General features: G+C 40.9%; 2 protein-coding genes across 3 annotated transcripts; one reads left to right on the forward strand and one right to left on the reverse strand.

Annotated features, from left to right (window-relative positions):
- The first annotated feature begins 511 nt into the window (after positions 1–511).
- Positions 512–19,942, forward strand: st8sia2 (ST8 alpha-N-acetyl-neuraminide alpha-2,8-sialyltransferase 2). 2 transcript variants are annotated; one of them, XM_033635576.2, is made up of 6 exons: positions 512–1,083; positions 2,546–2,602; positions 4,686–4,823; positions 4,919–5,176; positions 9,042–9,335; positions 13,570–19,942. In XM_033635576.2, the coding sequence occupies exons 1-6, from the start codon at positions 986–988 to the stop codon at positions 13,880–13,882; spliced, it is 1,158 nt and encodes a 385-aa protein (XP_033491467.1). In that variant the 5' UTR covers positions 512–985; the 3' UTR covers positions 13,883–19,942. The 2 variants fall into 2 exon arrangements, with proteins under 2 accessions (XP_033491467.1, XP_078024009.1); XM_078167883.1 differs by lacking the exon at positions 2,546–2,602.
- Positions 17,392–23,047, reverse strand: fam174b (family with sequence similarity 174 member B). Its single transcript, XM_033634608.2, has 3 exons — positions 22,351–23,047; positions 21,435–21,566; positions 17,392–20,263 (listed from the first exon to the last, which is right to left on the reverse strand). The coding sequence occupies exons 1-3, from the start codon at positions 22,638–22,640 to the stop codon at positions 20,260–20,262; spliced, it is 426 nt and encodes a 141-aa protein (XP_033490499.1). The 5' UTR covers positions 22,641–23,047; the 3' UTR covers positions 17,392–20,259.
- Between the last annotated feature and the right edge of the window lie 1,836 nt (positions 23,048–24,883).

The raw sequence follows: 24,883 nt of genomic DNA on the forward strand, positions 1-24,883 counted from the left end.
CTGATCAGGATGCCTCCTGGACACCTCCTGTTAAAGGTGTTTCTGGCACATCTCACTGGTAGGAGGCCCCAGGGCAGAACCAGAACACACTAGAAGGACTGTATCTTATCTGGCCCGGGAACACCTTGGGGTCCCCCAGGAGGAGCTGGAAAGCTTTGCTGGGGAGAGGGACGTCTGGGGTGCTATTGGCTCCGGATAAGCAGATGAAAATGGATGGATGGATGGATGGATGGATATTAAACAAAAGCTGTATCCTCAGGAGGTTAAAAATTTAAGCAAAGTACAAGTAGGCCTGCATTAAAACTGCAATAAAGCACAGTGCTTAAGATACCCTCCACCACTGGTCGCTATAAAAAGATGTCCCCATTAAATTCATTATGTGTCTGATCTACTGGGGCTCACTCAGTGCGTTTGGTGGCCACGTGGGCTTCACTGAGGCTTTGACCTCTATTTAAGTGCCACACATCCCACATTCACTAAAACTGCACTCTGTGTTGGGATATGAGGATATGAGTCCACTTGTCTCCTGCACCTGCCTGCCTGACTCCACACTGCAGTCTTACACCTTCCTCTTTAGTGTGCCAACTAACACCTGGAGAGTGAAATCAAACCGGCTGGTGTTAAAGATGGAGCTGTTGGCCGCTGCGCCTTTAAGACTGCATGTGGTCTACATCTCGCTGCTCCCATGGCAGGCTCTGTAGGTGCACGCTTTCAAAGTTTGACTGGGGAATAGGGGGGGTAACAGTGGAGACGGCAGCAGCATCGCCCCGCCGGGAAACAGACACCAGGAAATTATCATCTGAGGAGAGACGGGTTTGGAAAAAGGACCGCAGCTCGCCTGGGAGTGTCCGACTCCGGCGATAAGAACAATGGGAGAGGTGGCTGAGCGGATTTTCGATTTCTAAATGGGAAACACAAGAAGGTTAATGTAACACAGTGTTTGCTGGAAGGAGGGACTCCCGGCTGCAGCCTGCCCCCCTCAGCCATGCCGCTCGTATTCCGCACGCTGTTGTTCGGCTTTGTAACGCTGCTGGTTGTGATTTTGATAATTGATGATATTGCAGAAGTGGAGGAAGAAACTGCGTAAGTAGCCCACCGTAATTCACCCATGCATTGTGTATGTGAGTGTGTGTCTATTGTTTTCATGTCCAGCAGGTTATTCCCTCACAGGATTGAATCAGTTAAGTGGTGCTGAGGGGGAGAGGAAAAAAATTAAATGAGTGAAATAAATGAGTTTATGTGAATTGAATTGAAGTTTGGAGTTGAATGCAGAGTGTGTGTGGTTTGTTTCTACATTTGTAACACTTGGGTGCAGCAGTAGCAGCTGTTCCGACAGCAGCCTGCCTGGGTCTCCAAGGATTAGGCTATTTGTCTTGCAGCAGCCTGCATGCGGGATAGGATACATTTACACTATAGAGTATTGAGTGTGTGTGTGCATGTGTGTGTGTGTGTGTGTGTGTGTGTGAGAGAGAAAGAGAGAGAAGGAGAGGAGGGGGCAAAAGATTGGAAACAAAAGAGGCTTTCCTCCTCTCTTTTCTTTTCTCTTTTTCATTTTCCAGACTTTGAAATGTTGAGCAGTGCAGCAGAAATCTTTCAAGTCACGCACATGCCCCACTTGCATTTGACCCGCAAGAAAATACATTCTTAATTTAGCACCAAAATACTTCTGTCACATGTAAAAACCAACCAGTGCAACATCCTCATCTCCCTCTCATCATCATCATCATCATCATCATCATCATCATCATCATCACCACCATTGCTCCAAAGATGCTGTGCTACCTGAACAGCAAAAATGACTTTTTCTTTTATTATTATAAAAATGCCTCTGTGAAGCTTTTAGATTCTCACATTTCCCTTTCAGCAAGAACATTTTGTTTTGAATGCAATTACCCGGCTGTGGCTCACGTTGTAATGAGGTCATATTGGTTTGTGATTCGCCGTGGGAGAATAACCAGAACCAATTCCACTTCTGCATAAATGAAGCTTAACACAATTATAACAAAATATTTAAAGCCACCAGGATTGTTACACAGCCCACCTGTCTGTCAGAGCGCCACTCTTCTGTCTCAGTTTTCTCGCTCCTTCAAGACAAGCCGGCAGCTTGTCACGATTTTATCACATGTGACCAAGGTCATGATTGCAAAACAGACTGATCTGGGTGCATATACGGCGTGTTTACTGTAAATGCATATCAGCTGGCGCGTTCAACGCCCCTGTAAAGAGATAGCTCACTTCCCTGCGAAAAAGAAAACCTCCTTTCAGTATAATGGGGCTCCATTAAGGCCACATTTCTCCTCATTACATCAGCAAATGGGCCCACAGTGGATTGCTTTAAAAATACCTTGATGCGTGCTTTCCACCTTCATTCTGTCTTAAAAGACGGAAATACAATATGGCTGGCATTGAATACAGTGGGTGCATTACTGTTACAGGATATGATTACAGGATGGATTTTTTAGCATCAGTCCATTATCAACCAAGGCTTCAGGCTGCATGATGTGAGCTATAATTCAGTCTAAATTGCTCTTTTTTTATCTTCTAGAAATGCTGGACATTCAAAGAAGATGAACTTGCACCAGCTCATCCCTAAACCACAAAGGTCTGACATCTAATTATCTCCATGCACACACACATGTATGCGCACATACATATGCATATAGCCGCAGACCACCAGTGGGGAGCTCACTGGTCTTCCTGTATAATTTTTTTACAGTCTACACTGGTCATTTGATTCCTGTGCAGCCTTGACAGTGAGTCATTCACAGTGAGCGTCTCATTACTTTTTACAGCGCGAAGGCAGCTGCTATAAATACCCATCGATGTGGTGGTGCCTGTGTGATAACACAAACATCTGCCATGAGAATAAGGCTGAATTAAAAATGCCGTGATTCAAATAACATCAACAACAGTGACTTAAAATTATTCTAAGCCTCATTGAAGCAAAGTCAAGGAAGGTCAATTGTCTTTATATACAGTGGTGGAGGAATTATTCAGATCCTTTGACTGAATAAAAGCAGGAATTGGCTTTGTAAAAATAGTCCATCACAGGTAAAAGTCCTGCTTAATAAGGTAGATAAGTATTGATGCAAGGGATGGGATGATACACGATTTTATCGTGGTCGCAATAAGTTGATCATGGTGAATTTCCATTACCGGGTAATTGTAAATATCGTGTCCAGAAGCACCCAAAAAGACTGGTGGGTAACCAACAATTAAAGAGACTCTGCAAAAACAGGCTGCAGTGATACTAAGAAGTATGACTTTTTACAGTGTTTGTTTTTCTCTAAAATTGGTGTTTAGTAAAAAACAAAAGGTTTGTCTTATCTGTGATGCAATAAAAAATATTTCTTTCTTAACAAACTTTAATAACTTAATAACCTACAGTATCTGTATGAAGAGAGGGTCACTTCTAAAGCTCTGTCTATTGTCACAGACTCTCTCCATCCCCTTCATGTTTTGCCTCCTTAAATGTAGGACTGAGCGTTACAGATCGTCCTTTGTCCCGTCTGCTATCACTTATCTTAACCAGCAGTGACCACTAATTGTCCATGATTTACCCCTGACAGCGTGTGATACTGGATTCTGTGTTTTATGTCCTGTACTGTATGTTTTGTTGTGCTCATGACTACTGTCTGTATCTCAAATTGCTCCTTGGGGACATTAAAATTTTACCTTACCTTACCTTACCTTACCTTAAGAGTTTTAAGCATATTTTGACGATTATCGGGTTGATATCATGAATGGCAATTATTTTGGCCAGGATAATCGTGACATTAATTGTCGCTGAAATGTATTGAAATTATCAAAAAGAGACATTATGGACTAAATGGTTTTCATCAGTGTTATATCATTATATTAGGATCTCATGTATAAAATCTCACTGCACAATATAGTTAGTAGCTAAAGCTGTAAAAATGAGTGTAGTCTTGAGTGGATTATAAGACAGCGGGCCCCTGGGCACAGATATGCAAAAGACCCCACTGCCTCTCCTACTTAGGAGCAAGACACACGGACTTTGTGGTGGTTTTGCCTCTTTAATCGTTTGTTTTGTGTCATTTTGAAGTCATTTTGCGTCTCTTTGTAGTTGTTTTGTGTCTCTTTGAAGATGTTTTGTGTCTCTTTGAAATCATTTTGTGTCTCTTTGTAGTTCCTTTGCATCTCTTTGTGTCTCTTTGTAGTTCCTTTGCATCTCTTTGTGGTCTTTGTGTCTCTTTGAGGTTGGTATGTGTTACTTGTGTGTTGTGTATGTTAGTTATATTTTGCATGTGACCCTTAGATTTTGGGCCCACAGGCCCGTCCAGTAATCTATCCTTGAGTGTAGTACAATAACAAAGTACAATACATGTATTGGAGTAGCAGTACAAATTAGCACAAAAGAGCAAAGCTTTAGTTACTAATGAAGAAGTACCCAACATATGTACTTCAGTAAATGTACCTAGTTACATTCCACCACTGCAAATATAACCCACACTCCTAAATTTGTCTCAGAGGGATTTACAATCTGTACATGTGACACCCTCTATTCTTAGACCCTCCATTCGCATAGGAAAAATAAAAATAACCTTTTAATTAGAAGGAAAAGAAGGAGAAATTCACAACACACATGGACCAAATAACAAGATTTTTGTTTGTTGTTGATTCATAGTAGTGTGTCATTAACATGTCTTTCCATTCTCTTATAGAAAGGCTGCAGCACACGTGGATCCAACGGCTCTGTCGAGATTGAAGGATGTAAATCACCTCAGTCCGAGCTACAATAACACCACAAGGCTCTCGTCAAACGGCTGGACCTTCAACAAGACCCTCTCCAACCTCATCAGGCAGACTCATCACTCTCCATTATTGCCTCGACATATTTTCACACTCGACTAAGCAGAGTGTTTCATAAAGCTTTTTTTTCTCTTCTATTTCACAGAAAGAATATTCTGAGATTTCTCGATCCGGAGAGAGACATCTCGATTCTGAAGGGCACGCTGAAACCAGGAGACATCATCCACTATGTGTTTGATCGCCACAGCACCACAAACATCTCAGAGAATCTCTACCGTCTTTTGCCAACTGTGTCCCCCATGAAGAACCAACATCACAGGCGCTGCGCCATTGTGGGAAACTCTGGGATCCTACTGAACAGCAGCTGTGGACCTGACATCGACTCGCACGACTTTGTTATCAGGTATATTTTTTTCCCCCCACAGAAACAGCATAAGTGATTTCAGGGCTGGAAGTCTTCCACTTGAAATAAATCATAAAACATGCGAGTCAAAGTGGGCTGTAATTGAAATGGATTAGCACATTAGTTTCAGTTTTAGGTTTATCTCACTTTACTGAGAGTCTAATTCACATTGGAATGATAATCACTTTCCCGAGTTCTCGGTTTAATTCAGGTTTAGGGTTGGTGCTCACACAGCTGGAAATATATTAATTGCACTTGTGAAAAAGCTGTCAAAGCTTTTTAATGATTCGAAGTTGGAAAACGAGCTGCCGGACTGAGTGCAATTAAATGCATGATTATACATTAAACTGACATTTTAAAAAGCCTTTGCATCCACCAGAAACACATTGTGCTTTTCAGAGAAACACCGGCGCTCTCAGGGGTCCTGCTCTCATTCACCAGAGAGTCGTGTTTGTGAAGCCATCAGCCGGCTCTGTTTTATGTTTAAGGAGTCGCTGAGTGGGTTATTTATCACTATTCATACTTGTCATTGGAGGAAAATAAATCTGTCTAGGGTTTATTATAATGAAGGATGCTGAAAACAAAAATCTCTGGTTGGGATTCTGTGCAGAGCTAGGAACAATCTAAGAAAACATGCACTAGCTGCGGAGGTACCTACTGTGAGAAACATCCACTAATAAATCAATGACCTTAATGTTGTTGTATAAATGAAGCAGGAAGTAGCTGTCTGTGGTAGTACCTCAATGAGCTGATTGATCGATGGCTGAAAAGGCCTCAAAATCCTTGTGTGTCCCTTTTTTACTCTGAAATTGATTCTGTTGTCGGAGCATCTTGTCTTTTGTAAGTGCTGCGATGTTATGCTGATGAGGAGAGGTCATGATTTCCGGACCACGGCAGCATGATAATCGCGCCGGGGCACGGTGGTAATGGTTGGCTGAAGGCAGACAACAGCGAACGTGGCATTTTGAGAAGCTGAGGAATTTGCTCTGGCATTCACGTATCAGATAGGGAGATAACGCCTCGGCTAAATATAGTTCTCTGCTCTATGTTGGGGTTTCCACAAAGTAGGTTGACAGTGTTTTGGGTTATAGATTACTTCAGCTCAGCGTTGTGATAATGGAATGGAATCATTCGGCATACTTGGGCAATTTATTGGATCTTTCAGAAATGAATTAGAGTCAGCCGATGGTGTGCATTTCTCACGCTTTCTCTTTGGGTGTACTCTTTGAACCAGCTGTTTTTCTAAAGCAGGTACATCAGCTGTCATAGTGTACAGCAACCATTAAGCCGTAAAATAACACAAAGCCCCAGTCTGTGAGAACCATGCATTTTCAGATAACTCAAGAATTAAATGTTCTTTTACTTCTTACACTAAACAACAAAATGTACTGGATTAAATGTGCCAATGCTTAAATGTTGATGTTCTGGAAATATAGGGTTTTCACTGGCCACAGGTGTATGTATAGGTGTGCATTTCGGACAGGGGTCTAGGGGACATGTACCCCTCAATATTTAGAACATGTGCATTTGTCCCCCCCTAGCAGAGGACTTTGATTTTGACAAAATTAAACACATTTACCCCCCAAAATTGATGCAGAAAAGCACAAAATGGTGCATAAAAATTTACCATAATGCAGAAAAATTAAGCATTTAGTGCTCAAAATTTTCTGGCAGAGGACCTCCAAACTCCCTGTTTCATGTGTCCCTCCCAATCCTGAAACCTATGCCCTTGCGTAAGTTACACATTTACCCCAAAGACTGATGCAGAAAAGCACAAAATGGTGCATAAAAATTCACCAGAATGCAGAAAAATTAAGCGTTTAATGCTCAAAATTTTCTGGCAGAAGACCCCCCCCCCCCCAACTCCCTGTTTCATGTGTCCCTCCCAATCCCGAAACCTACACCCTTGCGTGTGTGTAAATTAGAAAATGTTAAGCTGTTAAAAACAAGCACTCCTGGTTTGTTTTCCTGCCACGCTGCAGAGAATAGAGATGCTTCACCATGAAGATAATTACCGGCTTTGTGTTTTCTGGTGTTTACTTGGAGGCCGAGGTTAACATCAATAAACAAAATGCCACCCTGCTTTTCTGCTGAATTTCACTTGCATTTCTGCTGTTTCACTCCGGGTGGAAATGTCTGCAGGGCAAATGGTTTGACTGGCGTAAGGACATAAACAGATGGATGGTAAACTGAAGGGGGAAAACAAGATAAAAGTGTCTCAGTGAGGTGTGAGCTGAAGGAAGATTAAGAGTTTCGAAAAGGTATATGTCTGAAGTTAATTAGGCATTGGCGAGTGGCAACTTTAGTCATTGTTATCAGCTCATGAAATTAAAGACCTATCATAATGACGCTGGTGCATATCATAATTCAGGCTCACATTAAGGACAGGTATGATTAAAGTGTAGATTTTAGGCTTTCATTTAAGCTCTCTTGGGAGTCTGTTGACTGAAGACTGCGGCATTATGAACTGCATATGGTTCTTATCATTGTCATCTCTTGCATTAATTACATCTGTTTTAAAGGTATACTACGCAGGATTGTTGGCTACTGTTTGTAAAGACACTCGCCAGCAAAAGCCAACCAAGTAACCCACCCAAGATTCACTCTCATTTTTCATGTTCGCCTCCCTATACTTCCTTTCTTTCGCACTGTGTCTCTGGATGCCTGCTGCTTACGGTCTGACACCTGGTTGCTACCTTTTTATAAAGCTTGACCTCACCTGAGCACTGTGGGGGTACACGCCCATAAACGTCCCGAACAGAGAGAAGTAAGGAGTAAGGACCCTTTCAAAGCACTCAAGGACACCTTACAAGACACCGTTAAAAAACAATCTATGTATCCATAGATCATAAAATTCCGTAATATACAATAAAAGTTAATAAAATGACTAGACAGAAAATAAATAATAAATATTGGGTGTAAACTCATCATTATAAAATCATCATCAGTGCAAGTCTCAATATGTGTGCCATCATTAAATCAGACTGAATATGCCAGCTTGAAAAGGTGTGTTTTCAGACGGGATTTGAAGGTGGAAAGGGAGTCAATATTGCGAATGTCCTGGGGGAGAGAGTTCCAGAGGCGGGGGGCAGAACGGTTGAAGGCTCGCGAACCCAAGGTAGTCAAGCAGGCAGATGGTGATGTGAGTTGGATTGCAGAAGAGGCTCTAAGAGTACGGGAGGGTGTGTAGATATGAAGGAGTTCAGACAGGTAAGAAGGGGCTTGATTATGAAGGGCCTCAAAGGTGAGAAGCAGAATCGTGAAATTGATGCGGTCTTTAACAGGAAGCCAGTGAATAGTATACAGCGTAGCACAGTATATCTTTAATGTTTCTCCACTCTTTTATTCTTTTTTTTTTTTTTTTTTTTTTTACATTTCACTTGTCACTCATGTCATAGATTACCAAAACGAATGAGGGAACAGGCTCTGCTCGGTCTTTATATTGAGTTTCTTGAAGTCCTTCAGGGTGCTACCAGACCGGATCAAAAGTCTGTTGAAATCACATATAGGCTGAGCACTTTAATTAAATCAGTCTACTAGACATTTCAGGCTCTGCCTTCTTCAGCAAACTTGCCTCTTAATACGAAGAAAAATGTAAGAAAATTTGATTGCTGGTTCTATATGCAGTGTAAATCACTAAGTCTGAGCTTAAGGGGAAACTTTAGGGAGAATTAGGAGTGTTAACTATATGACAGACCTGCTGTCGCCTCCAAAGAACTTTCTTATATTTGTAAAACTTACACAAAGCTGGTTTGAAGCTGTGTTGCTCATTGTGGTCTTACACTTTGCTTTATATTCTCAGATGTGTATGGTAATAATTCCACATTTCCTGATTCTGAAATCAAGTGGTGTGTCTTGTTTTAAGGTGTAACCTGGCACCTGTGGAGGAGTACTCTCAGGACGTGGGGTGGCGGACCAACTTGGTAACCATGAACCCTTCAGTGGTGCAGCGGGCCTTCCAGGACCTGGTCAGCGAAGAGTGGAGGGATCGCTTCCTGCAGCGGCTTCAAAGCCTCAGCGGCAGCGTGCTGTGGATCCCGGCCTTCATGGCCAAGGGGGGAGAGGAGCGCGTGGAGTGGGCCCTTCGTCTCATCCTGCTGCACACCGTGGACGTCCGCACTGCCTTCCCCTCGCTGCGCCTTCTCCACGCTGTCAGAGGGTAAGACACAGCTCAGGCTGGCAGCCGCTGATCCTGGAGTGCTGCGTCTCTTAAGAACACCTGTGAGCAGCATAATGAAGGGGTTGGCAAACTCTAATCTGCAGCCCAGGTGGCTATTTTTAAACAGAGCATTAAAGCTGATCTCCAGGGGCAGTCGGTATGAATACGCTACACGGTCTCTCTTCACTCACTGTGCACCTGGAGCCGTTCCACAAAATCGGTCTTGATCAAGCGTGAAATGTGTCTTTGTGTGACTCTGCTCACATCCTGATGTTAAGAAGGTGTAATGTTTACCATATTCCCCGTTTTAATTTAGTGTGTTAACATGCTAATATTTTCTAATTAGCAGTAAACACAAAGTACAACTGAGACTGATGGGGATGTCATTAGTTTTGCAGGTATTTGCTCAGAAACCAAAGAGGAAGACAAATCAAAGGAGACGTATGCGACATTCAGAGCATATCAAGAGGTGTTTTCAGACCTGAGGAACTTTTTCATAGTTCTAAGAACCACCCTTTTTGTTGTGATCGCAAAGCAAGAACTGGGAGTGAACACAGTCCTTAGAACTCTGTGTTGAGGAACTTTTGTAGCTCCTATTTCAGAGTAGGTACTCTCCCAGCACAAGAGAAACAATGAGTGATGTAAGTGTGCAGTGATTGGTTAAATGCAGCCAATGCAGCAAAGAATGTTCTTTTTTGGTTCTCCATTCACTGTAAAGGTATGTAACTTAATGAGATGATGACGACTAATTGATCCTTCCACAGAAGTATTCTTAAACAACGGCAACAGTGCTGATGGAGCTAACTATGTTAAGTGGGATTTATACTTGTGCATTGCCTATATGCAGAGCTTACCGTAGCCTATGCCATTGTGAGTACTTGTGCGGTGGTCATTCTGTGTCACTCCGTAGTTACACCTCCAAAACACGAGTCGGCGTCGGGGTTTCTGTGAAGTGCTATAAAGTTTAGGTGATTCAAAACACACATTAAATATGGCTTAATAGAGATAATTTTAAACACAAGTACACATATCGACTTCACTATAACTCACAGCATTTACAGACAAACAATTGTCTTTATCTGGACACATTTTCCCCACAAATACAACATACTATGTTTTTAGCTAATGTTTTTAGCACAAGCCTATGGCATTTTACATTGGATAAATTAGCCTAGCTGCTAGCGGCTAACGTTACAAAGGTAATGTTACAAAATTCGGCTCCATTACAACTCAGTAGGTTCACTGACAAAACAACTGTCTTATAGTAAACAAGTTTTCCAAACAAATACAACATGCTAAAGTTATTAGCACAAGCCTATGGCATTATACATTGTATAAATTAGCCCAGCAAATAGCGGAACTTTCCTCTGCTCATAAGAAGCCAGAATAACTTTAAATGCTATGTGGAGGCTTAACTGTCTTCACAATTTATTGTTTCTTATTTGTGAAATTAAAGAAAATTAAAGCTTTGTTTCCACTGAGGGAAATGGTTTCAGGCTATGGCGTAGGTTCTACATCAACACAGAGCTTATGCCATAGGTACATCGATTGGACGCAGAAGTAGAAATCCCGCTTTAACCAGGGGGAACCCAGCATCCCGATATCAGAGATAACCACCTTAGAAACACAGTGCAGAGTAGTGACGATTAGCTAACCAGTGAGATACCCACACGGGACTTACCTGCACTAACATCCACATACAGCTGGACCATCTTTCATGACAACAAACGACAACAAAAGCTTGAATAACAACACACAGAGAGATAGCGTGACCTCATTCTCTGCTCAGGACGCCATTACTCCACTATATCTTTGTATATCAGATAGTGTTTTGCTGTTATATTAATGTTCTGAATGTCACATACAGCTTCTTTTAAATTTATCCCTGAATTTATTCGGAGGTGGACATGAATGTCTGATGCTGGCATGGCTCAAAACAAACAATTTGTGCTTTTATGGCGAGGTACATGCTTTGGCCATTTCTCAATTAATCAGCAGCCAGGTGCAGTCCTCTCATCTAACCCTCTGCAAGAAAGCGAAATAGCACATTTCCCAAAATGTCAAGCTATTCCTTTAATTGGAGTTCGTTCTTCAGAGTGTGATCACTGTGACCAGGTGCTCATCCTCAGCTCCTGAGCTTTGATTCTGACACCGATTTACTGCCACCATTTCTGAAAATCATTTATGAAGGGATCATTATGCCATACACTTGAATAATGTGCAAAATATTGCTTACCTGTAGCTCCAGACTATGTTATTTAGATATTGTTGTTGTTGACATGCCAGTGCAGTGCCTTAGGAATAGCACAGATAATAAGAAACGCTGTTAAGCTGTGGTTGAACAGGACTTGTGTATTTTGTTAATCCTAAATAGTTGTGTTGATTTATTTTTGAGCTGGTCAGGGATGCTTTTTTAAGAATGCTTTTTTTGCAGATCTGTCAAATACAGCCTCCTCTGCCTTTGGGCTGTTATAAAATCCCTCTGTGCAATTTTTGTTGCTGTCCTCACTTCTCTTTCATCACAAGCAGACTCTGCTCGGGATCTTTCCCGCTTTGTTAAAAGCTTAACAGCCACTGCTGGTCAGTGACCAAATTATGCCATTTTTTATGCCCCAACTAACACTCAGTATTGCGAAGGGGAAGAACTGGGCCATTATTTTTGTAGTTTACAGTCTGTTTGATCAGTGTTTTATGAGGGAAAATAATTCGGCTGAAGTCTTGTTAGGGTTGAATTGCATGCCTTTGTCCTTTTTATGGTGGCATCTGATAAATGCTCCCCCTGACCTTGTCTTTCTCAGTGCGACTGAACTTTAGATCCCCATCACATGCGGCAGAGGACAGAGGATCTGCTCATATTCACTCCAACGTAACGCCATATCAGACAATTTCACTGATAATTAGCCTGTCTCCTGTGCTTGTTAAAATGCAGATCACCTGCTGTAGTGTTTGGTTGGATTGTAAACCTGCCCTGTGGAGTTTGCCCTTCATGGCACATGAACTGCTTTAAATAGTACAACCTCTGCATCTCAACACGACCTTCCACGCTAACCACAGAGTGCAGAGCGCCGTAGGAGGCAGCAGTAGCCTCGAGGCAGGAGAAACAAGCGAGTGACTGGAAAGGAAAATGAAGTCGAGGTGAGCAAACGTCCGACCACCTGCCCCCTGAAGCTGCTCCTGAGGGCAGCATGTGGCGTCTCACTGTCACGGAAGCAACTTAAGTAGAGGAATGCAATTGTGCAGTGTAGTGCCGGTGTGTTTAACATGTTGTAAAACATATCCACCTGAACAAGTAATTAAAGCAACATTCAGTCTAAAAGATTTATTTTTCCCTAAGAAACATAGAGTAAAAGCTCTGCCTGTGTGGTGAGAAAAATCAATTTTTCCACAGTGTAGTTTCCATTGTTGCAGGAGTGCTTTCATCTGGAGAGTAGACAAATAGAAATTATTTGTTTCCTGTGCAGATGGCTGCACTAGATTCAAGATTTTTGAGCCAGGAAATGTGAGGAATAATCTTGTTTTGCTGTGTTTCGAATAGGGCTGTGAGAAACCATTCTTTTTATCGTCAATCTGTAAAAATGCAATTTCCCAGAGCCTAAAATGACATAAAGAAATTGCTTATTTTGCCCAATCAACACTGCAAAACCCAAAGATATACACTGAGTGACGATATAAAAGACAGAAAAGCAGCAAATATGAACATATCAGAGGCTGGAGCCAGTAAATGTTTGATGTTTTGCTTGTTAAATGATTTAAACTATATATTTTCTATAAAAAAAACGACCGGCTGCCAAGCATCTGCAGATGTATGGACTACCAGAGTAAATAACTTGTTAAGAGGAAGATGTTCTGCAGTGTATCCACTGAGCAAATAGAAGAAGAGATGAAAAGGTCACTTATTGATTATCTGTGAGCAGAGAGTCCTTGAACGAGCAGCGTGGTGGTCTGCAGCAGAGAAACATATCCGGCAAGCTCTAAATTTTTTACTGGTGTGACTTGTTAGGATTCAGCTCCACTCTGTGTGCTTCGACATACTGTATATCTGGATTAATATCAAAACCCAGAGGGAAAGAAGGTCTTACTGAAGGAGATAAGTGTAGCGAACACTGACTTAAGTGTGCTCCCTAGAAAAGAGCTCTGGAAACCTTGAACATATTCTTCCTTTTGCTGTGTATTTCTCAGTGACACTTGTCGATTCATTGGCTGCAGCATATCACATACTTGTCTTTGTCAACAGGTACTGGCTGACCAACAATGTCCACATCAAGCGTCCGACCACGGGGCTCCTCATGTACACGCTGGCCACCCGCTTCTGTGAGGAGATCCACCTTTACGGCTTCTGGCCCTTCCCACTCGACCCGCAGGGCAAACCGGTCAAATACCACTACTACGATACTCTAAAGTACGAGTACACGTCCAGCTCCAGCCCTCACACCATGCCTTTGGAGTTCAGGACCCTGAGCGCGTTGCACAGACTGGGGGCACTTCGGCTCCACACCGGAGCCTGCGCTGCGGAGAGGAGACCGCAGAAGGAGCTCAAAAGCAAATAGCTTAAAATGAGCATCTCCATGGAAACCACTTTGAGACTGTGGACGAACATTTTTCTTGTTAACGTACTTTTATGAAACTTGAATTAACTTATTTTCAGTAATTGGAATGAACTTTTTCTATTTCAGGCTCTTGTAGTGACTTCTTTCACTGGCGTGTTTTACCTTTAATGAGATTTCTATGGCAACCTTTAAAATAACGAGACCCTTTTTCTGCTCTTCATGAAGGTCCTGTCATGTCCATCTGTCGGCCCCTTTGTTTTCTTAAAGAGACCATTTTAAAAGTCCGTCCGGGTTTCTAGTACAGTTGTAAGTTACAAATGAAGGTTTCAGAACACCTATTTGTGTTTTCAAAATTGGTCATTAGACGCCACAAATTAATATTCCCAGTTTATGATGTGATAGGGCTCCATTAAATGTGTTTTGTTATTTACCCAGCGCGTCAACATCACAAAGAGCTGCTGAATTAACGGCCCCTGTGAGTCACTATATGGGCCACAAGATGGAAGCACTTAATAATCAGAGAGGATGTTGATGAGAGGAAAAAGATGTCGGTCAACTGTTTAAACTTTTGTTTTTATTTTTTTAGTGTGATAAACCAACACGTGAAAACACATTTTCCTCTGATAGAGAACATTTTAAACTTTTGTACCTTCTTATAAAGAACCGTCATTGGTGTTCACAGTCCAACATTTCAAAAGTCCACCCACCCAGAGCTGCCATGTGATAACATCAGGTTACCTTGAGAGCCAAATAACGAAACGGAAGCACGTTGAATTGTATTCAGCTTCTGTGAGGATAAAGAGGGAGTGTACCAGCTGCTCACATAAGAATGTTTACACAGACTTAGCCCGCGGTAAACTCACTTCTGTAAACTCAAAGAACACCAGCCCTGTCTCTGCACTGGAAATCTAAGTATTGAGGTCAGACTGTAGTGGTGTAGTAGTAAGAGGAGCTTATTTTAAATGAATGTATTGGTGATACTCTTACAAAGGTTGTAAGAAATGAGCCCCATAATGTGCTTTAAATAAATTCCTGGTCACAGTTAGCAACAGCTTCAGTGCACTGAGAGGAGGACGAGCTGATAACTTATATGCCTTCATTCATTTTAATAACATGAGTTATACCTATTTAGTGTGTTTGGGTAAACCAATATAGGTTGGTACAGATATTTTTAGATATTGATTGACGTTGCCAGTATTTTGTGCCTGTAATCTATAAATTTGACCATTTAAATGTGGACCATTCACATGCCCAGAAAGAAAGGGTTATTCTTCACAGCAGTGGTTCCCAACTGGTGGATCACGGTCCTAAAGTGGGTCGCGGGTCCATTCTAGATTGACTGCAAGTGATTTGTGAACGTGTCAAGCATGTAAAAAATACACTTTATTTTTAAGTATAGTGAATTTCCAGTGCATAGCTTTTATTTTGAAGTGTCATCTCCTGCTGTAGAGTTATTGACTAATAGACAGCTACTTGACAGAGACAGCAAAGTAGCTCGACCAAACGTTAGTATGACGCTGAATATATTAAACAGTGTGGACCTTAAACTAAAGGCTCAAGAGAAATCTGGACCTCGTGGCTGGACCAGTTGGGAACCACTGTTTTACAGGATGGGAAATATAGAAAAAGTGTTTCAATAGTTTAATTTACTTCTGAAACCCAGATATGAATAAACATGAAAAAAAAACCAAGTAAATTTGATGGAGATTTAATAAAGGAACAGTGTGTAAGATTAAAGGGGATTTAGTGGCATCTGGTGGTGAGGATTGCACATTACAATCAGCTGAAACTTCTCCCGGTTAGAAATCCTAAAGTGTTCATTGTTCAGGAGGTTTTTATTACGAGCCGAATTATCCGCAGAGATCCCATCCTCTCCAAACCAAACTGACCACGATTAAAACCGGTAAAAACACTGAATAAAGCAGTTTCACATTATAAATCAGTGATTCTCTGATGCTGTTTGGTTTATCACAGATGGGCCGTGAGCCCAGCGCCTCCATCTGTGAGCTCACCTTTTTTCTCTGATAACTTAAGAGCCAGACATTCAGGAGGTTTTTTACCAGGATCCAAATTATCTGCAGGGGTCTCTTTCTCTCCATAACAAATAAACTGTGTGACTAAAACCAGTAAAATCACTGAATACTGAAGTTTCTTGTCAAAAAAAAATCAGTGTTATTGCAACACTGTTCGTCACAGTGGGGCTGCCAAATACAGTGGCTGATGTGAAAACCCAAATGGCCCTATCAAGAGCCAGTGTATGGTTTCTCCATTATGGGCTACTGTAGAAACATGGCAGTGCAACACAGCAATATCTGTGCATGAGGATCAGCTCCCTATGTAGATATAAATGGCTCATCCTGAGGAAACGAATTCGATCACCTCATACAGTTGCGTAGTGGCCACTCTCTGGTTCCCCACTGGTTAACACATTTAGCTCTGTCAGCACTGTTGCTGTTGTTTGCAGTAATTATGAAGTTAGCTCTGTTAGCTGTTAGCCTCTGGCTCAGCTGAAAACTGTGTCCAGACTATTCATAGTCTCTGAATTTCTAAATAAAGGGTGCTCCTTAATCACCATACAGACAGACAGCAAGCCCTTTTGCCCTTTTAACATTTCAGGTAATTATACTAAAGAAAACATACTTATTATGTTATATTCCATTTGCATCAATATATCCCCTGAAATCCTACACGCTGTACCTTCAAGTAATTGTGGTAAAGGAAGAAACTTAAATTCTGTGTTCATTTAAGGGTAATATCAGACAGATTTGACAAACTCAGTTGGGTTTTATACAAAAATCAGTTGAAGTCTTGAAGTTCAGCATTTGCTATGAGGTGTCTTGATACTGGGCTTTCTGCCAAACGCTTTGGGTATTTTTGTGCAACAAAAATGCCTCCTTTAATAAATATTAAGAGAAGTATTCAAATTATTCCAAGCGCTCCGCTTCAAAAACAAGAGGCCTCTCATGCGCTTCCAGCCATGTGATTTATCCAAAATAGTGTTGTTTTGACAGGATGCGCCTGTTGACTTGCATGATGGCCAACGCCGCCAGTTAAGTTAAGAATAGACATGAAAGTTGTACCAGAGACGTGAGCAGTCTGAAGCAATGAAAGGTTTATTTGTGAGAGCTTGTCTGAGCTCGGCATAAATAGAAACGTTCTGTTACCAACACAATTAAGTTAATTAACCCAGAATATGGAATTTGTCATAGTTACTAGAGATGTGGAGTCTGAGCGGAAAAACTGAGGGGACTGTGCTGTATAGTTTTACCTTCCTTTCTGTCATGTATACTGTATGTTAACATCTGTTAGATGTTAAAATTTTGCATGTTTGGTCTTGTCTTAAACAACACGAGTATATTTGATTTTTTTTTTTTTTTAACCTTTGGAAATACTCAGTACGACTCAAGGACAGATAAATTGTGCAGTTATGACAAAGTGAATGTATTTTTCTGTGTCACAAAACACAAAAGATCAGACTGGGGAAAAAAATAACACTTCAAGCCTCTCCCTTAAAATGATTTAACACTTCAAAGGAAGCAATTTTATTTCAGCAGTGTTTCAAAGAAATGGAAACTGGGAAAACAAGATGTGGGCACACACGGGGACTTGTTTTCAGTAAACTTTCAAAACAGTTTGTTTAAATGAGGGATTAGGGAAATTAGCTACAGTCTTCAAATAGCTACCACAATGACTTTGATTCATTTTACAACAGGAACTGTCTGTAGCAGATGATTCAGTCCTAATAAAAAGTCCAGAATTAGCATCTTTAGATGAGCAGGGTTTTTCCACAATTTCATGCACAACTAAAGACAAAATGAGAGATGCTGCCAGCATGGGAAAGGATAACTGTACACGGGTGACACACTTGCCTGAGACAAACTTAGCAGAGGCACAAAAATGGATCTGCTGTGAAAGACTCTAATAAAACATGACACAATACTGAAATCAAGTGGTCACACAGTCTGATGGAAAAACACAGGGAACAGCCTGCAGTCTGCTCGAGGACATCATATCAAAAATATGGGTGATTCACATGATTCCATTCAAACACACTCCATATTGCTTGTATATCTAACAGTGACAGTAAACGTATCCTGCCTACTCTGAATGTTTCCAACAAAGAAAAATACAGAATGTTCTTTTCTCCTGGAGAGAAAATGTTGAACAAGTTGGGCACATTGCAGTCTCTTCTGTTAACTAGGGATGGAGGTCATTCAGAAGCAGCTGCAGCTGTAGGCCATGGTGCACTATCAAATAACAGTTTGGATTAAAACAGAAGGTCACCTACAACAACAACCACCCACACACACACACATTTGCTGCAGAAACCTAATCTAGGGGCACTCTGCAATGTTGTTAGTTTACTGTAATTACATTTAGGGTGCTGGCAGAGACGAGGAAGGTTTGTTAACTCCTCTGTTATTTCTGTCGTGTACTTTACATCAGGATTTTGGTTGATTATTGTGTAGTTGGGATTTGAATTAAAGATATAACGGATTTAACAAATCAGTTCTGGTTTTTGTTGTTTTTAATAGTAATTTATACTTAAATAATGGGCCAAACTGTTTTTGTTTAAACCCATGTCAAGCCTTTGCTGCCAACTGAAAAGACAGCAACACCAGAATCTGTATGGCACTGAGAAGGAGCTCTTACAGGGAAAAAATGTTCCTTTTCACGTTAGACATTACCAGAATGAGTGAGCCATTAATGTAAATTATTTTGGGAGACTTTCCATAATACTTCACTACCTGTTCACCTCTGATCCCAAACAAGAGATCCCAGATTCTCAGATCATTTTTAATTGGTTAATAGACATTATATGGTGACATAATATAATTTTGATTTAGAAAATAAGACACTGTGTGCATGTCGAACATTTTAAATTCTGTTACTGCATCACTGCAAGCTTAACACCTGTTGTTATTACTCAGTGGTTACATAATGAAAGGTCCAGTGTGTAGGATTTTGAAGCATCTACTGACAGAAATTGTACATAATATTCATAAGTATGTTTTCATTCATTCATTTTCCGTAACCGCTTATTCTGTTGGGGGTCACGGGCGGCAGGAGCCTACCCAGCTGACATTGGGTGAGGTGGGTACACCCTGGACAGGTCACCAGACTATCACAGGACTGACACATAGAGACAGACAACCATTCACACTCAAATTCACACCTACGGCCAATTTAGAGTCACCAATTAACCTCCATGTCTTTGGGCTACGGAAGGAAGCCGGAGTACCCAGAGAAAACCCACGCAAACACAGGGACAACATGCAAACTCTGCACAGAAGAGCTTCTGTGTTGAGTTTTCAATAGTTGATAATAATCTAAAAAATAGTTGTGTTTTCGTTACCTTAGAATGAGCGGTTTATATCTACACACAGAGCGGGTCCTTTTCCACAGAGTCCGCCATGTTTTTCTACAGTAGCCCAGAATGGACAAACCAAATGCTGGCTCTAGATTGGGCCGTTAGTGTTTTTGTGTCATTCTCCTCATCACTAGATGCCATTAAACCCTCCCACACACGACATTTTCACATGAATGAACAACAGATTACAACATTTACATTCATAGCAGTGTATTCCATAAACATCTTACAAATATACCCTGACAATATTATTTGAGCTTTTAAACAAATCTGAACCTCAAAAACTTAAAACTTGAGCTGAGATAGCAGCAAAACAGGAACGTCTACAACAACACACTGTAAAAAATATATACGCTTACTCCATACATAAGGACAGACCGCCATCCACAGTATATATGCACAATAAAGTGGTTAGTAGATAGAAACATATTTGGTATGAAAGTTTAATTAAAAATATCAATCACTGTATATCAATAGATTCATCAGTGTGCAAATTTTTACATTTGAATAAAGTATATTTGTGGCATGTTACGATTTTATGCACTGATGGTGTTTAGTGTTAATACGGGTGGATCATAGCTTCAAAGCAGGCTCCTACTATAAACTCCTCTGCCCAACATACTGTAGCTCAAGTGTAAAAATTAATAACAATGACAGTCAAAAAAAAAGAAAAAAAAAAAAAAAGAAAATGTTATTTCCATGTCATGAATTTAGACGATTAAACTCTGAGTGACTTTTGATTTAAAGTCACAACACGAAGCGTCCCGATCTTTAATATTAGGGAGCACTGTGCAGGCAATTCGTACCACATGATAGAAGCGCCAGTGAAACAGCGAACAATGAAATCCATGCGTATCCACTCCTTTAAACACAGATGAAAGCCATGCACAAGCTGCACATGAAGTCGCTGATCTGATAAGACTTGAACAACGCAAAAATACAGGAAACCACTTGAGTTGTCCGGGGCGAAGCAGGAGTTATCAAATATTGATGTCCATGCTGGGATTCACCTGCAAAAAAACATGAAAACTCACAGTTAGAATCTGATCTGGCGCTACTGTCCACTTGGTTAGGAGGAAATACTGCTGAGTCTGGTCTGACTTGGAAGTCAAGAATGTCAGGTAAACACAACGTCATATCTTCCTTTGAGGAAGTGGTTGTGTGAAAGAACAATGGAAAGGACGGAAGGGTGAAACCTAATGTCAACATTAAATGAACTAAAACGAGTTTCTTCAAGAGCAGCAAGCAGAATATACACGTTTCAAATGTTTTAATGCGTACTTTGATATTCTGTTAGTGTGGTTTCAGACTGCATCGAATTACTTCATTACTTTTGGTGTGCTGAAGTGCAATAAATGTTAAAGAAAAGCAGTGAGACCCTCCCTTATCTGCTTTATTAGCACAAGCTAACTAACTTTGGTGACACTGTGGTGCCAGCAAGTTTAATAGTCAAAACTGAGTCACAAGGAGCTTTACACAGGAAAATTAAAGCACTGTAAGACTACGATGGCAGCAAGTGAGATAATGAGAAGAAGTAAGACAAGTACAATCAGGCAAATTAAAATCACAAAAACACTGTAGAGAAGTGTAAGGGTTGAATGGCTCGCGACAGGGTGCAGGGTGGCCCTGCTGACCATTTTCTAAGTCACAATGAAAATAAATTGATTCACACTGGGATTTTTTCATACTAGTACATTAAAAATAAAGTGCCAGAGATCCAGGCTGAGCTCGCATGTCCTCAAACCCTAGAAACACCCCTGCATACACCTGAGCCTGTGCAGGGCTGCTGCAGTTGGATTTGCCTTGCTTATTCCTTTTATTTTACAAATACTATTACTGTTTGTTTATTACGCTGCTCCTGGCCTGCAGGCATCTTACAAAGGTGGCTCCAGGGCAAAGCAAGTCAAGGAATTCCTGCTGTACTACATTTCTGTGGAAATAAAGGGCTGGAGTTATGGACTGGTTTATCACTCCCTTATCACACTTCACAGTGGAAAATGCCTCCAGTGATACAGCGTCTCTACTGTATCCAAAGACCTAACTTCTCCCGTATTGGTAGAACATTCTCAATGGGATTAGGCATGCAATTGTTCATATTTGGGCAATAGAAAAAGAGGAAAAAATAAAGTTTTCTTATGTCTTTGTGTACCATGAAGTATCTCCAATTTAAATAGAACAAACCTGTATTTGACGTCAAAGAGCGTTGAGTCATCCTCATCGTCGTTCTCCTCATTAAGAGGGGCCATCTCCACACGCTCAGCAGGTGTCGTTATAATGTCATACTTCCGTGTTTTTCTGATTCGCCTCCCAGATCTGCGTGGAGGGAAAACGGTGCCAATCATGAGACGAGCACAGCAGATATAATCTCACCATTTTAGGCTGACTGACTAAACCACATGAACAGCTGTAAACCTATTTTTGTGTATCCCAGACGGTGAGGATTTAGTGGTAACATCTTGAGTTCTTACAACCATAATATGGATAAATAGAGCTGGGATGATTATTTGAAAATTGATCATTACTGATTTTTTTGGACTCAACAGTCTCTGGTTGCACCTCTAAAAATTTGTAGATTTTCTGTTTTGTATCTTTGTAAAGCAATTTGTAGACACCAAAGTGGGCTTTGAGAACATGTGATGGGCATTTTTCACTATTTTCTGGTATTTTATAGATTAAAACATCCATCGATTAATCAAACAAACGAAAATTGTCATTATTGCAGCCCTAATATGACATATGATTACAGCAAACCTACAATAAATTCAATTTGATGAATGCAAATATTACAATAATGATCAGAACTGTAAAAAACAAGCAACAAACCCTACTTCACACATGTCACAGACACATAAGGACACAAGACAGCCTACATGAAGCACCATCAGGCTGCTTCCTCAAGTGCCTCCACACAAGAATTCCCAGTAGGAGCCTTATTAATAGGCCCCAGCCTAACACAACCACATGCTCCTAATCAATTCATTTACCAGGAACACTGGGAGCCACATTTAGATCATACTGTGAATGCATCATCATCATAAGGCTGCTTATTAAAGACCTTACAGCTACATGACGGTGTGAGAGAAAACAACCTGCCTACCTGACCACTTTGATGACTAGGCATGTGATGAGAGCAGCTGTTAGCACGCAGATGAAAATAACAATGTTTTTCAGAGTTGGAAGATGCGCCATTAAAGATGAAATCGGGGATCCCACGGCTTCTGCATCTGTCACATTATGTGTCAGCTCATCCACGCTGATGATGGATGATGATGACGATGATGATGTTGAATTCAACTGCGTCGCGGGGGAAGAAGGAGTTTGAGGTTTGCCGCTGACCCGCCACAGAGCCGCGATAATAAAAGTTAGAATAAGATTGTACGTCAGCATGGTGATGGAATATAAAAAAATAAAATGAAAAAAAGACGCGAGGTTTCAGTAGTCTCTCCCAAACTAGGTGAAATGCGCCAGCAGCTGTCACATTATAGAGGATCGGCTTATCACGCTCAATGTTTGCTGTTTACACAATCATGTGAAACGCAAACATCCATCTCCGTCCTCGTCCAGGCTTCTCCTAATGGTGGACTTCTAGGTCGATTCTTGCATTTGCTTCCAAAACGTGTTCCCCTGAAGGTGAGTGATAGCAATTCCTTCCTGATTGCATTAGGACTGCGTGTAGAGATGGGGATTATCCGCCTCCGGAAGCGCTCTGCAGGCTGGCCCACTGTTCCTGGTGCTGAAGAGGAGCATTATGAGAGCCTGTGCTGCCTTCAAGGCCGCCTCGGATTTCCCATGATCTTACGCTATGAAGAGACAGGTTTCATGCGCAGGTTTAACAGTGAGTAGGTACTTGATGTAAAATGTTGCCTCAGAGGCTTTTCCACCCTGACCAGCATACAGCTCTCTGAATTAACAATGAATAGTTACTATGGTCATATTTAAAGATATTAAACATTGTGCAAAATATTGTCAATCAGCAGCTTCAGACCTATCTAGAACAATATGGGTGGAAACCTGTTGCTCCTAGATGTGTAAATGAGTTGTAAGGCAGGTGATGACCTCACCTGCTTCAACAACTTCTACTTTAGGGGAAAATTATTTTAAAAAAAATGCACATGTAATGAATGTGAGTAGCAGAGTGACTGAATGCGGAAAACTGAGACATACTGTTGAATTTGCACATATTTTTCTTAGGATATCGCAGGCTGTTCATCACTTACTTTCTACATAAATTAATGTTTTCAGAATCTATACACTAAAAAAAGGAAAAAAAGTCAAAGGGACAGTTATTTATAGGTTATTATGCTGTGGTTTTACGATGTTGGCAGCTTGTATTGACTATCTGTTTTAGTGTAGTGGTCAGAGATGAGGTGGGACATGGCTTAGCCTATGTTTGATTTTTCTTTTAAAGAAAAAGTTTAATAATAATAGTAGTAGTTTGGGTTGAGCTGAAAACTCGGATGAAATGAGTATCAGATAATGTACTTTGTACAAATACAAGTATCATTCCAGTAAAATGTGTCATTATCTGTATTCGTACTGATGGAAAATCCTTATTTTTGTAGCTATGTTTCATCTCGTGATAAACAATGATCTGAAACTCAATTCTGAGGCTGGTCTGTAAATACTTTTCTCCTAGGTAATAAATATTGCAACTTCTGATCAGTTCATAAAAATTTCAGGCTTAAAATAAGGACTTCTGATTAGGCCCAACCCACTTTCGATTTAACCCCACCCACTTCTGGCATTCCGAGTACATTCATTCATTTTCCATAACCGCTTTTCCTGTGGGTCGAGAGGGGGGCTGGAGCTTATCCCAGCTGACACTGGGCGAGAGGTGGGGTACACCCTGGACAGGTCGCCAGACTGTCTTTGGATTGTGGGAGGAAACCAGAGTACCCATGCTGACACGGGGAGACTCTGCACAGAAGGGCTCCCCCATGCAGGGGTTCGATCCACCCTACCCTGAGTTCAAACCAGGAACCCTGCTACTGTGAGGTGACAATGCTCGCTCATCCCCAGTATTACATTAAGAAATCAAGTAGTAGGCTACACCTACCTGAGGTTACTAACTAACTAAATGGAAAACTAAAACAAGGCACAGTTAGTTCACTGAAATGAAAAGAAAAACTAGACTTTAGAAAAAAGAAAACTAACTGAAACAATATCATGTAGGCCGACTCATAAAATAAAATGAAATGGAATGAAATAAAATACAGGAAATGTTTTTAGGTTTAGTCTTTGTCAATTTGTTCAAATTTGTCAGTATGTGGAGGCACTGGTGTGTATGTTTATTGAGACATGGATGTCTCCATGACTGTGAATCAAATGCCATATCAAAGTGTTGTGTTTCAATTCTAATACTTATTCTTAAAATCTTGCCCCTGACAAATACCCCCCACATTATAATAGTAATCAAAAGATAAACTAATACTAAAACTACTACAAACAAAACCAAAACTTAACATTCTTAAAGAACAAAAAGTAAAGTGAAACGAGCAAACTCACAGTGGAAACATGAAAACAAAACATGAAGGTCTACCAACTGACAGGTAGCTCGTTGACTGGACAGTTTTGGTGTTTGTCATCCTGCATCATCAGGACCCATGTGAGGAAATCAAATTCCAGTGATT

Source organism: Epinephelus lanceolatus, chromosome 5 (genome assembly GCF_041903045.1).
Source record: "Epinephelus lanceolatus isolate andai-2023 chromosome 5, ASM4190304v1, whole genome shotgun sequence".
In the NCBI taxonomy this organism is placed as follows: Eukaryota; Metazoa; Chordata; class Actinopteri; order Perciformes; family Serranidae; genus Epinephelus; species Epinephelus lanceolatus.